This window comes from Notechis scutatus, chromosome 1 (assembly GCF_049901735.1).
Source record: "Notechis scutatus isolate UNSWTSFEM ecotype Mainland chromosome 1, rNotScu1.2, whole genome shotgun sequence".
Classification (NCBI taxonomy): domain Eukaryota; kingdom Metazoa; phylum Chordata; class Lepidosauria; order Squamata; family Elapidae; genus Notechis; species Notechis scutatus.
In genome coordinates, this window is record NC_142009.1 from 57,170,657 (window position 1) to 57,186,728 (window position 16,072).

Here is a 16,072-nt window from a genome sequence, read left to right on the forward strand (position 1 = left end):
TTTATTTTGTTCACAAAAGTTTCACTGAATTACACTGACTATTTTAACCCACTTTTTAATCATATGTTGTTTCCAATTTTCTAATACAAATATAACAATACAATCTTATGTACCTTTACAGAATCCCTTTTTCAATTAAACTTTCACCCATTATCTCTAAATAAGTCCTGTTTCTTTACATCTTGCTCCAAACCTTTGTAACTTCTCTTCCCTTCCTTCTTCCCTTTCTTCTTTTCTCTCCCCTTTTTACCCCCTTGTCTCTCTACCTCCATTTCCCTCTTCTCTATTCCCCTTTTCTGTTGCTTTCCAACATTATATCCACTTTTTACATTATTTTTCCCTTTTTTGGCTGTTTTCTTAAGTCTTCTTTAATTCTCTTTAATTCTTCTTTAATTCTCCATTCTCTTTCCCCCCTTTCCCCTTTCTTCCCCAGATAGAGTTACTTGTTCATTAAAGATGGCTTCTTCTTTGTCCCATTCTTCTAGTTGCACAGTCTTTTCTTGTTGTTTCTCATAGGTGCAGATCGTCATTTATAAGAATTGAAAAACGGAGCCAAAGGAGCCCTTCCCTTCTTGTGCCTCTTCTTTATATTTTTTAAATTCCATTTTCAGTTCATCCAGAAGTGATGCCATTGTAGAATTTTTTAAACAATCACCCAATTGTTTTTAGTCATTCAAATATAATTTCCAAAAATTCCAATGTCACCAAGCAGTCCAAATACACACAAGCTGTTTCTTTTAACACTTTCTTCTTTTTTCACTTTCTCTTCCTGGGGTTACTATTTAGTTGCAAAGATCTAGTTAAAATGTATCTTTTAGAAGTCTTATTAAGATTTCACTTTTGATTCTTTTGAGTTCCAGGCAGACTCCTCCTTCCAAATCTTGCCCTTATTCTTTTCCTCTCCCTTCCCACTTATAACAAAAAAAGAATTTTTTAAGTGTTCAGAAATCTTTCTTGTCCCCTTGGCATTTAATTATATTTCCAGTTTAGTTACCTATTGGTGCCAAAGTGGATTTTTCCGATTTCTCATTCAGCTCTCTTCGCTGTCAACGTAAGGAAGGAGAGTGAAGAGAAAAAAGAAAACTTTCCCTTTTCACTTTCATTCACTGCTTCCGACTCTTCTTTGGGAGCGATGTATCTTTTATAAAATTTAAATTCCAGGATACCTTAGTTGTTGCTTTTTATCCCAGTCAGCCAAAACTTTCACTTCTTAACTTCCTCCTGCACTTTCTTTTCTGGTTGAGTGCTTCTTTGAGGCGGCCATTTCTGACCGCCGCTCTTACCGCCTTCGGGAAAGGGAATTTGGCCAGCTGAGGAGGAGAAATGCGGCTCTCCTCAACCCTGCTGGTGTCATATATAACAGAAGGTATATATGCAGTAAGTAAAGAAAGCAGAAGAAAGTCTTTCCACAAAAGAGGATACCCTTTAGGGCAGGTGTCAGCAACCTGTGGCTCTGGAGCCGCATGCGGCTCTTTGGGCCCTCTGCTCTGGCTCCCTATTGGGTGGTCCCACCACTGGCTGGCCCTACCCCTTGCCCTCCCTTCCCAGTCACTCCTTGCCTGGCCTGAGAAGGTAAAATACAAAAAACAGAAATGAGAGGGTGGGAGGGAGGGAGAAAGACCCACAAAAAACACCAGAAGCCACAAAACCTGGGTAGGCGTGGCGGGGTTGGGTGTCATGTGACTGGGTGGGAGTGATGTTGAGTTGTCGACACCCACAAAGGTTTTGAGGCTCTCAATGTTTTCTTTTCTGTGGGAAATGGATCCGAATGGGTCATTGAGTGTTTAAGGTTGCAAGCCCCTGCTTTAGGGGAACATAAAAGTACTAACCCAGAAAAAATTTGAACATTTTCACAATTAACAGATTTGAAGGAATTCATTTCTACCAACATTCCATCAAATAAATCTCAGCTCCAAAATGAAAATAGGATTGTATGTTCTTGCTGTTTTATTGTCTACATATATTTTACCCTTCTTAAAATTGAAAATGTTAATTAGTGGTCTCTTTTTTCTTCTTATCCTCCTTTTGTCTTAGTGGATGACCATGATCATGTATTGCTAATCTGATAATACTATTTTCTGAATACAGGTAAGACTTTGCCCAAATATTCATAGAACTTGCATGTTTCTTGCTTGTACAGAAATTGTAACCTTTGTTAATTCTTTGTTTAAAAATATAGCAAGGCAAGGTTGATGCATGTAGGTCATAACTGGGGTTTTATCCTTAAATACTACGTATACTTTTGATCATTGATGCATTTAATAAAATACTGCAAGTAAAAAGATTTTGGATTTAATTCTCATTTCCTTTTTTAGGCTACTCATTTCTCCGAGTTTCAAAAGAAAGTTGTTGATTGTGTTATTCTCTGATATAGAATAATCTTCCAAGTTGCAGCCATTCAGGTTTGCTGAACTAAGTTCCCATCAACCACAGTGTAACCAATAAATTTATATTCCTAATCTTATATTGGTTTGATTGTGTTTCAGCACTTCGTTTCCAGAGACCTAATTGCTTATCAAAACTGCATAATCTTAGATGATCTTATCATAAACCAAATATTGCAAAGCATATATTTGAGAAATCAATACAAACACAAAACTAATTTAAAATTATCCTTAGAGTCAAGTTGCAATCCCTTACAGATTTAAGAGCTGTGCGCTGTTAATCACAATATGACTTTCTAAGACAGTTTTAATAGGTTCATGCTACATGCATTCAAATAATTTTAATAAAAGTGTAACTGATTCTTGTTTTAAGTGGAATTCTCTTATGTGCTACAAAATGATTTCTGCTCTGATATAATGGTGTTTACATCTTAGCAAAAGTATTATATTTCTTTGACTGGAAATTCTTATTTTATTTACCATATTTTCACACATGTTTATTCAACCAAACATATCTAGAGATTCATGATGGCAATATTTAAAACAAGTTATTTTTATGTTATCTAATCCACTATATCCAATAGTTTCTCAAATTTAAAATCATTTTATTCATTCTATTTGACTGTATTTATATTTGATTTGCCTAGTCACCTGCTATAATATCTCCTTTTTCTAAAAAAAAAAAAAAAAGGCATTGAAATTTCCCATGACAAAAATGCAGTTTTTAAATTCAATAACTTTTGACATTTACATTTATTATCATCATCATATTTTATTTCATAGAACTTGGGAAAAAAATCTAGCACCGAGAAAATGCCCATAATACCTTCAAATATGCTGACTCTACCGAGTATGTTTTTATTCAAGCAATGAATTCCCCTGTAAAGAGCTTTTCACATTATTATTATATTATTCAAGCAATGGATTCCCCAGTAAAGAGCTTTTCACATTATTATTATAGATACAAAAATGTGAAGTCACAATTGCCAGTTCTTTAACTGGTGCTGGCATTCATATGCCTTGAATTCTTCACAAGAATCTAGTATGTTGTAATGTAATGTCATAGTATATGTGCAGATGCAAACAATGTGATCTTTAGTAATTGACAAATAGAAATACTATCAATGTGCAAATCTTGTCATCCAAGATCCTTTAGTAAGGGTCCCAGTATGCTGATAACCACTGGGACCATCTTGGCCAGATTATGCCATAATCTTTCATTTTTGATTTTCAAAACTATCAAAATTTCAAAACTATAAATGATTCTTTGGGACTTTCTCCAATTCTTTGTTTTCTATTAGTCTCTACATATTATCCACACATTCTTCTTTTCTCAAAATAACATTTTTATTTATATTTATTTATTAATATTTATTCATTGTTTATTTTATTAATTTATTGATATCTATTTATTAAGTATAAATATTATTATATGTTACAATGGATAATTTAATAACGAATAAATAACAGTGCATGTATTTTTTGTAGTAATTTTATTAAAAATTATAAATACAACAGTAAAAAAACTAATAAAAGAAAAAAAAGAAAAGAAAAAAATAGAAAGTACAGGAAACAAAGAAAAATGGGGAAAGGGGAAAATGAGAAAATGAAAAATAGAAACAGAAAAGAAAGAAAAAATTAAAGTATAGTAAAAAAATGAAATGAAAAGAAATGAAATGAAAAATATGTGAAGAAGTAATTTCCCACTTTCATTACAACTATGAACTATTTGGTAACTTATCACCTACTCTTAAAATGCAGCAAGTGATCTCTTCTTCCCATATTCCATCTCTTATCTATAAACAATCTATAAAGTATCATCATTTAACTCCTGTATCAGCAAAGGTCCATTATGGGTTACACAAGATATAATATGTATATTTTAACCTTGATCAGATAAATCAATCTTATATTTCCTCCTTTTACTTCTAACAATCTTAATCTTTAGTTTATTCAAATACTGCAGTGGAACTTCATTCCTTTTCATTTTTTGATTTCTTTCCTTTGCATGATGTTCTTCAAAACTTCAAGAAATCTCTTCTGTAAATCAAACAGGGGAAAAAATCATCCAGGTCTTTCTGTTGGTTTATTGTTTGTACATTCTTTTTAATTATTAAGATATCAATTAGTTTCTTTTGTAGTTCCAGTGTAACAGACTTTTGTATGTCATTGTTATAGTCAGTCATTTATAAATCCACTTTCAGCTTAGTCATTATCTTGTCAGGTAGAAGTTGTTCCTCTTCCATAACATTTTTGGACATAGTCTCTCCATACAGGAATATGTCTCTGTCAGCACTACTAAAATAAATGGTTGAGTCCATTTTTAAAATGTCCTTCAATAAGTCTATTGTTAAAATATTTTGCTTTATTTTGTATTTGTAAGTCAAGTTTGTAATCTTTAATTCCCTTTAGTTTCCTCTAGTGTCCATTTCTTAAAATTTTATTGAGAATACTAAACAAGGATGTTCAAAAATCAATAGAAAAATTCTCTATATATCTTGGATAATGGGAAGATTGCAGATGGTGTGTTTCATGTTTAAAATGGGGCTGAGCAACTAAAACAAATCATCACATTCACCTTGAAAGACCAGTCAAAATAGCAGGCAGAGTGTGAAAATTTACAAAATTTGAACACTTAAGCCAATTGTTTTCTTCAAAAATCTATTTAAAGTGAATAAAATCAAACTTATTTTAATGAATTTATACAAGTTATGATCTGGATCTGTAGGAAGAGTTATGAGGCACTTATAACCCTAACCTATGAAACCCTTGACTCTTGCAGATAACACAGAAATGGGCAGATAAAAATGTAGAACGGTATTTATGTAGTTAAGAGATTTTTATAAGAATCCCTTACCTCCTCATAAAGAGGAAAGAGAACAACAGTTAGGATATAAAAGACTATTTTTATGTCTTCCAATAAAATCAATTTCATATACTAGGCAGGTAATGAAATTTTCAAATTACCTGTTAACAAACTTTGAGAAATTAATAGGCAGAAATTACATCTGAGGATTTTGCAGGGGAGTCATTTAATCCCCATAAATAATAGCACATTTGTCTCATAATGGTCCAGAGTAACATAAGAAGGGTTGTTAATAGGAGGGAACATTCTATCACTTTGGTCAAAGTGTGAAAAAGTATCAGCTCTTTTTTTAAAAAAGTTTTTGATTAACTGAATATTTTGATGAAGGAAATAAGATGTCCACCAAAATTAGGGCTATTAGATATATTTGATTGAAAGACTGTGAAATGAAATGGTACTTTTCTTACTGTTGGCAGCTATATTATTAATCATTATTTGGATATTTAAAATACTCTGATGCATTGAAAAAATGGCATAGTAAAATCTTGTTTATAATTTGCTTTAAACAAAGTTGAGCTGATGCCACTTTTCCTAGGATGAGGAAATCTCAATTTGAATTTTCATTTGGTTTTTCTAAAATCACTGCACCTTCTCTAAGATGCAGATCAAGTGGCAAAACTCACAAGTATATGAATTAAGACAAATTACAGATACAAGTAACTTGATGTTTTATAACTCCCATAATCATTTTCCAGGTGTAACTCAACAATTAGAATGGTATCAAATTGCCTATTCTTGGATTAAGATATAGAGGTGTCAAATGTTCATTCATGTAATTCATGTAAAGAAGAAGGAGAAGAGAGAGAGAGAGAGAGAGAGAGAGAGAGAGAGAGAGAGAGAGAGAGAGAGAGAGAAGAGAGAACACCATGTAAACTTCTTGAAAGCATGGTTAAATATGTAAAGATAAATATGCAATGATAAATATATAATAAATATTAGATAAGCAAATCAAAGATATGACTATTAAATGGCATTGACTTTAAGATGATGAAAAACACAAATTTAGCTTATGGAAATGAAGTATGAAAATGTTTCCAATGTACACATAGGACTGTATAAACAAATGTTCACCTTTCTCCAATCCTTTGAATGTAAAGAAGTGCATTGTAATACCTTAAAGTTGAGCAGTTTACTATGGTATATGCTTCATGAGCTATAATAGTACATGAAAGCTTGTACTTTAGTTAGTTTTAAGGAGACACAAAGGGGAGGGGGAGGAACTTGATGTATTTTGTTCTGTTGTTTTTGCAGAATAATGGAGATACCCCTCTGCCATTTGTTTTTCAAATAACTCTTTGAAATGTAGTTTCAAATTTGGATTTCACTTTGTACTCTATCCAATTAAATGTACGAATCACAAACATTTAGGAGGCATTTTCTAAAAATATTTTTATACGCTTTGTGGGTAATATAATTTGTGTCCTAGCTGGAATGGAAGTTGAACAGAAAGGACTGGAGCCAGTCCCAAATACATTTTGAGAAGACCATCTGAAATCATTGAATCCATTTTTTTTCTGAGAAAAATATTTATTTGCATAATTTTTGTTGACAATGCTGGGAGAAACAGAATTATTTCTTTATTTACTTATTTTATAAATGTATGTAACTGTTTATTTACTAATGGGTAGCAAACAATTATTAGAATACAATACACTATAATTTAAAAGAAACAAGTCAAAGCCACTATAGAAACACTTTACCAACATTTCTCACATGCATCTACTATTAACATCCCAAAATCAGTAACTGAGGAGAAATTCATACCTTCAAACACTTACAAAAGACCACTCCATTTGCATGGAGTCATGCAAATCTCAGGAGGAGCCTGTTCCATGACAGAAATCTCACCAACTGCTTCACTCCTAAATCTCACCAGATATTTCACTGATAGGACCTGGAGCATGCCTCTTGTGTTGGATCTAATGGAATGGCCAAAAGACATCTTGATTTGCTTTTCTATTTGTAGACTTTTTCCCAAGCTAGGAATGGAAATCATTCCATCTAATCTTTTCACACTATTACTGGAGGAAGTCATACAGCTTTACCCACACTGACATCAAACAGCACCAGTTTGATTGGAGCAACACAAAAATCATCAGCTGCACTACCACTTGCCATGATTGTGAGTTCATTGAAGCCTGGCACTCCACAAGCAATTCCATCAACAGATACATTAACCTATAACCAGCCTACACACCTACATAACCAACCAAAGAGAGCACTGACTCTCAACAAACACCCACAATCCCCTCCACTAGCAGTTCACCTCCCAATGACCCTGACCTGATGCAATCTCCCTATCACAAGACCCGTCACAAAACTCACTGATGACTCACAGCTGACCCATCACAGGACCCTCACTTGACACATCCACATCTGAAGCCCTTATAAACAGAAGAACACTGACATTCCCTAAACTCTGCTGAAGATGTTACCTAACCTAATAATGAAATGTTTGGAAACCAACTCACAAGCTCTGAGAATGAACCTTCACCATCGTCGTATACCTGAGCTACAGATGTTTGCCACTACTAGAAAGTCATACGACTTCTGGAAAAACCACTGGTCTAAGAAAATATGAATGTCTGCAATTTGGTGCAATGACTGTGATTTTCATTTGCCTTTCAAGTGCGAACAAGGTGAGTAAGGGAAAATAACACAGGCAGAAAATATATTTCCAGCCTGTAGGACCTATCCTCATTAATATGCATTTCTCTAGTCTTGAGTCCAAGGAAAAATATGCTGACATATTTTGCATTGTCCAGATGACTCAGATCTAATGTGACTCAACAACAAGGCCATGTCCTTGAGGCTTTATTAATTGGTAAATCCCCCAGGCTTGGTATCCCTGCCTGCCCTGTGTCATCAGCCTATGGAAGAAAAGCCACTACCATGTTTCTCCAACAATACGGCCTCCCCCTATAGGAAGTCCCAGCATGCTTTATAGGCATAAAATCAAATTAAGCCCCTCCCCCCAAATTAAGGCCTATATTAAACATGCGAAATGGTGGGGGGGGAATGGCGGCGGGGCTGGCCGTTAGGAAGTACTTTTGTTGCATACCCAGATATGGTGCTGCCTGCGTTGACCTCAGCGTTGGTGGGGCACTTCGTATTGGGAAACCTTCCGCCACCATTGCTATCCCTTCTCCCTGTGTTGCCGCAGTGTTTAGAGCAATGCTGCGGCATTTGGCGCAGCCATGTGCGGCCAGCCAGGGCTCCTCCCTGCAACTGGAGCCCGGAGGAGACACTCGGCTTCAGCAGCATGGGAGGGGCATCAGGCAGAGGCACTCACTCGTCGGGGCTCAACTCGGAGGAGGACGCGGCGCAGGCCGTCACCTTGCCTCCCTGTCCATGGATGGGTGGGCACTATCACTGCCTCAGGTGGCCTCTCCTGGTGGCCCCTTCGGATTTGGGCTGGAGGGACTTGGGAAGGAAGCCAAGCTCAGGTCGCCCCGGCTCTTTCGGTTGGCAGGCAGACGTGCACCCGCGGCTTGCTTTCCTGGCTCTGCCCAGCCTGCACGGCTCCGGCGTGGCCTTGGTGGGATGAGCTGAGGGTCCGGCGGGGAGGCGCTCGCTGCCTTGGCGAGAGCTCTGCCGCCGGGCAGGAGGGCCCACCTGTCAGCAACAGTGGCGGAAGGTCTCCTGATACGAAGTGCCCCACCAACACTGAGGTCAATATCCAAGCTGTCGCCGCCCGCCTGCCCCAGGATGCAAGGGGGGGAATTAAGTCACCCCCGAAAAGACGGCCTAGCCATTTTTTGGGGGGGGGGTCAAAAAAAAATAAGGCCCGGCCTTATTTTGTGAGAAACACGGTAATCGCTCTCCTAACAGACTGTATAAAGAACCTTGGGCAAGAAATTTAGTCCCATTCAGGTTGCCCAGGTGACATATTGTCAGCTGGTAACCTGTTACTTGATCTATTTCTGAACACACAAGTAACAGGTTATCAACTGACAATATCTATTGGTCTTCTGGAAGATAAGTAGATTTGAGTCTAAAACTGACCCAGCTACCAGTTTGTGGGACAAAAGGGGAATACAGCCAAAAGCAGTCCATCCTAAACCCTTAGCATTTGTTTTAGATAGAGGTCTACCAGATGTTCAGAAAACTGATAGACAAAATGGTGAGCCTTCTTGCAACATAGATTGAAAGTTGAACCTGGCAGAACTCTTGTCAGTTTGACCTTACCTTTCAAGTATCCCAACAGATAGTTATGCTGAGGGAAGGCAATGCTGGCAGAAAATGGCATCACCTGTAAGAAACCCAAGAGCACATATTAGTAACATTAGAATAGGCAATGGCACCACTTCCTTCCCCAAAATCCAGAAATCTGGAGTAACAGAAGGTTTTTAAATTAAAGGTGTTAGAAGTCAGTTTAGTTCTGGTGCTGAAAATCAAATCCTTGGCTTAGAAGGTGCTTAAACGAAGCACCTTTGTATCTAATAAAACACTATTGTATGTCTTTTGCACCTGGTTTTAGAAACTTTGAGATCAATTTAAATACAAAATAGATCTCTAAAGTCTGCAAGTCCCTGATACAGAATCCTGCATGCATAATTTAACAATTTGTATGTGTAAAAGAGAGTGAGAGATAACTTTAACACATAGAGTATATAAAAATAAAAATATTTTTAAACCTACTCCATTGTATGTTAGCTAATCACTAGAGAAGACAGTTCCATATACTACCTACGTAATCAGAACTCAATAATCCATAGCCAACTCATTTTAAAGGCAAACAAACAGGAAATTCTATAGCACTGCATTAAAATTTCATTACAGCAGCGAGTCACAGATTGACACAGTGCCTTACCTGGTTTATGGTATTAACAGTTTTAGAATTCCATGATTATTAGGCTGTGTTAATACCTGTCCTGCTGTCTTTTTGCTGCTGCAGTAACAGATGTAATCTGAATCCCCACATATTTCAAACAAACCTGAAAAGACAAATAAATTATGTCCAAAAGTTTTCCTGCCTGTTTCCCTATTTTGTTTGTCCAAAGTGTCAACTTGAAGTTGTACAACCTAAATTGTAATGGCATTAAAGTTCAGAAAAGGAGAGGGGAGAGAGAAGGGTTCTAAAACAAAAGATTGGATTTATTATAAGCTGAGCCGTATTCAGACAGAATGCAGTCCAGCCCATAACCAATTCACAAGCTAAGGTCCCATCACAGCACCCTGTTTCCCTTCCTACTTTCCTTCTGACAACAGTAAATAACGTTACTGGTGACCACTCATTTCCTCTCTCCTCCCCACACATGTTTGGAGCATTAGAGATGCTGAACTGTGAACCCTAAGATCTCTATACTTTAACCATGATTCAAAATAGAAATGACCTCCTCCCTCAATAGTCATAAGAAGTTTTAAAAGAATGGGTGGGGGAGAGAGAAATTTCTGTAGTCTGTTGCTAATAAAAAGAGATTACCCCCATCACCACTCCACAGACAATAAAAATTGTCCATTTCAGTCATTTGTACATGTCTATGGTTGTCCCAGGTCATGGTTGTCCCAATGGTGTTTTTTCAAGAGGCAGCTGGACTTTCTGTTTTTTCTTTGAAGATGTTTGGCTTCTTATCCAAGAAGCTTCTTCAATTCTGAAGAAGCTTCTTGAATAAGAAGCAAAATGTCTTCAAAGAAAAACCAGAAAGCTCTGGAGAAGCTTCTTGGATAAGAAATGAAACGTCTTCAAAGAAATACCAGAAAGTCCAGCTGCCTCTTCAAAAAGTGCCTTTGGGACGGAGTTTCCGGTTTGTCGGCTTCGCGAGCGGCAGGGATTTGCGAAGCTGCGCGATCCCTGCCGCGCTAGCCGTTTTTGGGGCTCCGACCCAGACGGGTACGGAGCTAGGCTGCCCTGCAGGGGCAGCTGAAGGTAGGGGGATCCGGAGAAGGGTTTGGGGGTGTTGCAGACCCCCTCCCTGGCCGGCAGAACCCCCTTTTCCCAGGACGGTGCAGCGGCGGTCTGTAATGGCCGCCACAAAGAAGCTGGCAGCCGGGTAAGAATGCGCAGGAGGAAGTGGAGAAAGTGCTTGAGAGGAGAAAGTTTTTCTTGGTTCCTAGGACTCTAAGACATATTTAACAAAATTCCTGAAAAGTATGACTTTCTGAATGATACCTTCGAGAAGAGGAAAAAAGCGGCAGTTTAATGGTGCTGAAAGGATAGCTTACCCTCTTTTTTTATGGAATAAAAAGTGAACATTAAGAAACCTATTTTTTTTAGGTGAAAACTGGCTCTAAGCGGTGAGTGGGAAAAGAGAGGACTTAAAAAAAAAATTTGTATGCTAAGACTTTGTTGGAGGAGATGCTTTAAGGATTGAAAGACTAAAATATATTGTAATAAGACTTTAAGAAACAGATATGGACTTTCCTTTTCTTTAATTGATACTACCCCAGGAGGAGAGAGTGGGAACTCTGTCTTGGTTTGGACTGACTGAGAACTTTGGGATTGTCTTATTTTTCTTTTGGAATATTTTGGCTGTTGTAAGAGAAAAGAAAAGAAAAGATTTATAATGGCTTCTTCTATCGAGGAACTGAGAAAAGACTATGAGCAAGCAAAACAAAATGGTAAAGCTGGTTTGAAAGAAGCCTTCCTTTTTTTAGAAATGGAGCTTATTAATTATCAACAAACATTGCAACAGATGAAGACAGCAGAAGAAGAACAAAGAAAGGAAGCCATCTTTAATAAATCTGAGAACTCGACCAAGAGGGAAGGAAGAGGAAAGAGAAGAGAAATAAAGGACTTAAGATTTAAAAAAACATTTAAGAAAGGGAAAAACAAGGTGCAAAATCAATATAAGGATGGTAAACAAAAGGGAAGAGGAATGCGACAGAGAAGGGAAGCCAGTAAGGCAGAGGCTAGAAGAAGGGGGCTAGAAGGGGGGCTAGAAAGGTTTGTTGGGGGAAGAAAGAAAGAGAAAAGGTGGAGAAAAGTTACAAAGTTTTGAAATTAAATGACAAAAAAGAAATTTTTTTTAGGGATAAAGGATAAGTATAATTTCTTCAAAGAGATTTTGCAAGGTACATAAGATGACATTGTAATATTGTATTAGAAATAGAAAATTTAAATGGTTTGAGAGTTGATAAGAGATTAAAATGTTGGAATGTTAATAATGATTGGTTTGAAAATATAATATGAGGGGAGATTTAGAATATTAAACTTTAATTAAAGAGTTTATTAAGATTATGGTATTGATGTTATTATAAAACTTTCATTATAGTATTTTGTTTTTAATATTTAAATCTATTGCTTAACTAGGTATTTAATTGTTTTAGATGTATTATTCAGTTAGAATGTACCAAGCAAAATCGGATTGGGTATTTTAAAGATTAATTTGATTAATTTAGTGGAGAGATAGAAAGGCATCATACTCTGATTAGTGATTTCAGGAGAAATTTCTTTCTTTTTAAAAGGAATGAGACAAAGGTATAATAGAGAATGGACAAAAGATATAATATAATGACTCAAATTAAGACGATTAATTAAGATAGAATCAAGAAGAGTGAAATATGTGGAGAAGTTAATATAGAAGACTTAGAATGGTAAATAAAATAAGTAATGATATGTAAGATGAGCCTGAATATAATTGAAGTCCATGAAAAGAGAGATACCTGGGTCCAAGTTACTTTCCAAAAAGATCTTTTATATGTTTTGTGTGTTGTGTGATTATGTTGTTTTTTTTTGGGGGGAAATTAATAAAACCTTGTAGAAATATAGAATGAGAATAATGGTAACTAAGTCAGAAAGAAGTAGATGAAATAATAATAATAAAATTGAATAAGAGTGAAGAGAAATAAAGGGAAATTGGATAAGAGGTTTTTGTATGTTTATATGGAAATGGTTTAAAATAGAATTATAGTTTACCTGACTTGTTAAATTTATAATGGAAAAAGGTTTAAACATGTAATGGAAAATGATGATTGTGTGTTTTGAAAATCAATAAAACTTGTTTAAAAAAAAAAAGTGCCTTTGGGACATTCATTTGTACATGTTTGAAGCCCAGAAGCTTCAGCTGAAGATTCTGGGCATTTGATTTGATTTCTAGAAATCAAATGACATCCCCTTCAAGCTGGCTTCCTGTAAAGCAATATTTTTCAACCTTGGCAATTTGAAGAGGTGTAGACTTCAAATTCCAGATTTCTTATTGTCAATTTGTGTTCTCAAGGCTGAGAAACACTGCTGTGGAATGAAATTTCATAGAATTCCCAAAATCTAGAATGTCACTGTTACTATTGCTCAGGTCACGTACCCATAAGAAATTGTCTTCAGTATCATTTTATCAGTTTCAGATCTAAATGAAACTTCAGCCCTTCCCATGAGAATGGCATGACCAAATTGAGAATTACTCAAGGCTTTAAATTGCTTTATATCAAAGGGCTCAGTCCAAGCCTGGAAAACTAATGAGGGGAACCATTTGCCTGGAGATGATTTTTCTTTGGAGTTCTATATTAGCTTATGGTTTCCCTTCTCTACTTGGTCACCAAATCACAGAATTGATAAAAGATCATTTTCAGTCCCCAAGATCTACAGATCATCGAGTTTCTTCCAATTTATTACTTTGCTTTCCAATAGAATTCAAGCAACTTAAACTCTCAGTTGCTAAATAATAAGAATCTGCAAAATATTCTTTTTAATTACCTTTATCAATCTTAAATTGAAATTTGTTTGTTAAGATTGCCCATAAAGTAGCTACTTTCCCCACTTGAATTATATAATATTATAGAGATCTGTAATAAGCTTCAAAAGCACCTCGGTTTTTGTGTGATATGTGCTGGCTAAATATGTCAAGATGTGCCATTACCAAAGGCAAAATATTTTTTGTGACATGTATGTCGGATCATGATCTAAGTTTACTCACAGATCTGAAAACCCATGCCTTAACAGGGTAATAAAATTAAAAGTGTAGATTGTTACATCCATGGTAAAGTTGTCCCATTTTTGGACTCTATACATGCATTTGGGCTTTTTTTCTCATTTTGAGCTTGATATTGTATGTTACAGTTATTCTGTGGCAGAAGCTAATAATTCATTACAGGCAGGCTGAGCATGGGCGCCAGTGTGTGGAATAAAGCAATTGGCACTGCACTTGATTTATACCTTCAGCTAAACTAATTAAGCAATAATTCAGGAAAAATCCATCATTGTGACAGCTTTGTTGATCAACCACTCCAAGCAAAGTCAAAGGTGTTTAGTATCCCAAGGTAGAAAAAAACCAGGTCAATAATAATTGCAACTAATATTGGAATGTACAGTATAACAGAACAATTATATTTTATAGATGTTTGTGAACTCCTAGGCACTAGACACAAGCTGCAGTAATAATAATAGTAATAGTAATAACAACAATAATAACAACAACAATAATAATAGTAATAATGACAATGATATTTATGATACATTTTTAAATGTTCAGTTGACTGAGTTTCGTGTTTAAGGAATAATAATAACAACAACAATAACAACAACATGTCATTTCTGTTTACTAAGGAATGGCATTTGTCTGTGGTGCTTGGAAACACCACTGGTTTAAGATAAGGTCCAGCCAAAGCTATAGTTGTTTAAGCACCATTTCTTTTTCTTGGAAAATTTGGAATTGTACTCTTCAATGGAAATTGCTGGGGAACGGATTAATTTATTCAAATGAAAATGCCCTTTCTTGTTATTCATGTACTCAACATGGTGATGTTGGATGTACAACTTATTTGGGGATCAGAACCAGGACCCAGGTGTCCTCTTATGTATGGGACCTCTTCTCTGGAGTAATGGGCCAAGTGGGTGTTTATAGTTGGATTCTAGGCAAGATAGATATACTGGAAGCTGAAAAACAATAAATCATACTTTTTTGGTTTGTGGAAGCTGGCATAATCTTCACTTGCATTTATTCATCAGTAATAGAAGGCATATTTACCAAGATTTGTTTTTGTAGATATAGAGATTTAGCCATAATATGATTGAAGTCAGTTGACTTTCTCAATTATGTATGAAAGATGTCATGAAATGTATATATGAAACATTTCATGTATTTTTGAAAGATGGATAAAAGATGCTTACAGCTGCTGTCCAGATAATCTCTGCCTCTTCATTAGATCTCTATATATAGAAGGTGCATATGCACATCTCTGTCTACATTATCAGGAACAAGGATGCCCTTTTTATTTAAGAGAATAATAAAAATTACATATGTACAGATCAGATTTTCTTCCTCTGAGGGCTATTAGATTAGTTGGAACTACAAATGTAATAGTTCTTTCTGCTCATACTAGCATGAATTCTGGGAGCTCCAATCTTAATATGTGGAAAGCATCATGGAGAGGGCTGGGACCTACTATAAGGTGTGATTTATCACTATTTGCTGCTTACATTTTTAGCTCACACAGAACTAAAGGGAACATAATATAATTATCGAAGTTCCTACAGTTTTGGTGAGGTAATATTGCCATCTAGTGACTTTTCATAATACATATTTGCCAACTTTAAACAAAAACTAAACATCCTATGACCCATTAAGTTATTGTTTCAGAAATATTTCCTTACCTAAACAGAGAAACAGAATGACCACTGGTGGGCAAAGAACAGTGGGAGAAGGAGTAACTTCAAACGTCCTGCCAGCTTCCTTATTGAATTTCCTTTCCTTCCTTCCTTCCTTCCTTCCTTCCTTCCTTCCTTCCTTCCTTCCTTCCTTCCTTCCTTCCTTCCTTCCTTCCTTCCTTCCTTCCTTCCTTCCTTCCTTCCTTCTTATTTCATCTCCTTCCATCCATCCATCCATCCATCCATCCATCCATCCATCCATCCATCCATCCATCTATCCATCTATCATCAGCTCTCCTC

General features: G+C 36.1%; 1 protein-coding gene across 5 annotated transcripts in view; it reads left to right on the forward strand.

Annotated features, from left to right (window-relative positions):
- CAPN13 (calpain 13) overlaps window positions 1–16,072 on the forward strand; it is a 185,252-nt gene that overhangs the window by 118,686 nt on the left and 50,494 nt on the right. For 3 of the 5 annotated variants that reach the window (XR_015749499.1, XR_015749500.1, XM_087965160.1), the window contains one exon: window positions 2,035–2,088. Coding sequence is in view for 3 of the 5 variants with exons in the window: in XM_087965160.1 (XP_087821286.1) it covers window positions 2,035–2,061 (27 nt within the window). In the remaining 2 variants the exon portion in view is untranslated. Of the gene's footprint in view, window positions 1–2,034; window positions 2,089–2,315; window positions 2,465–16,072 lie in introns of those variants that run through there. The other 2 variants (XM_087965153.1, XM_087965169.1) reach the window with 1 other exon arrangement.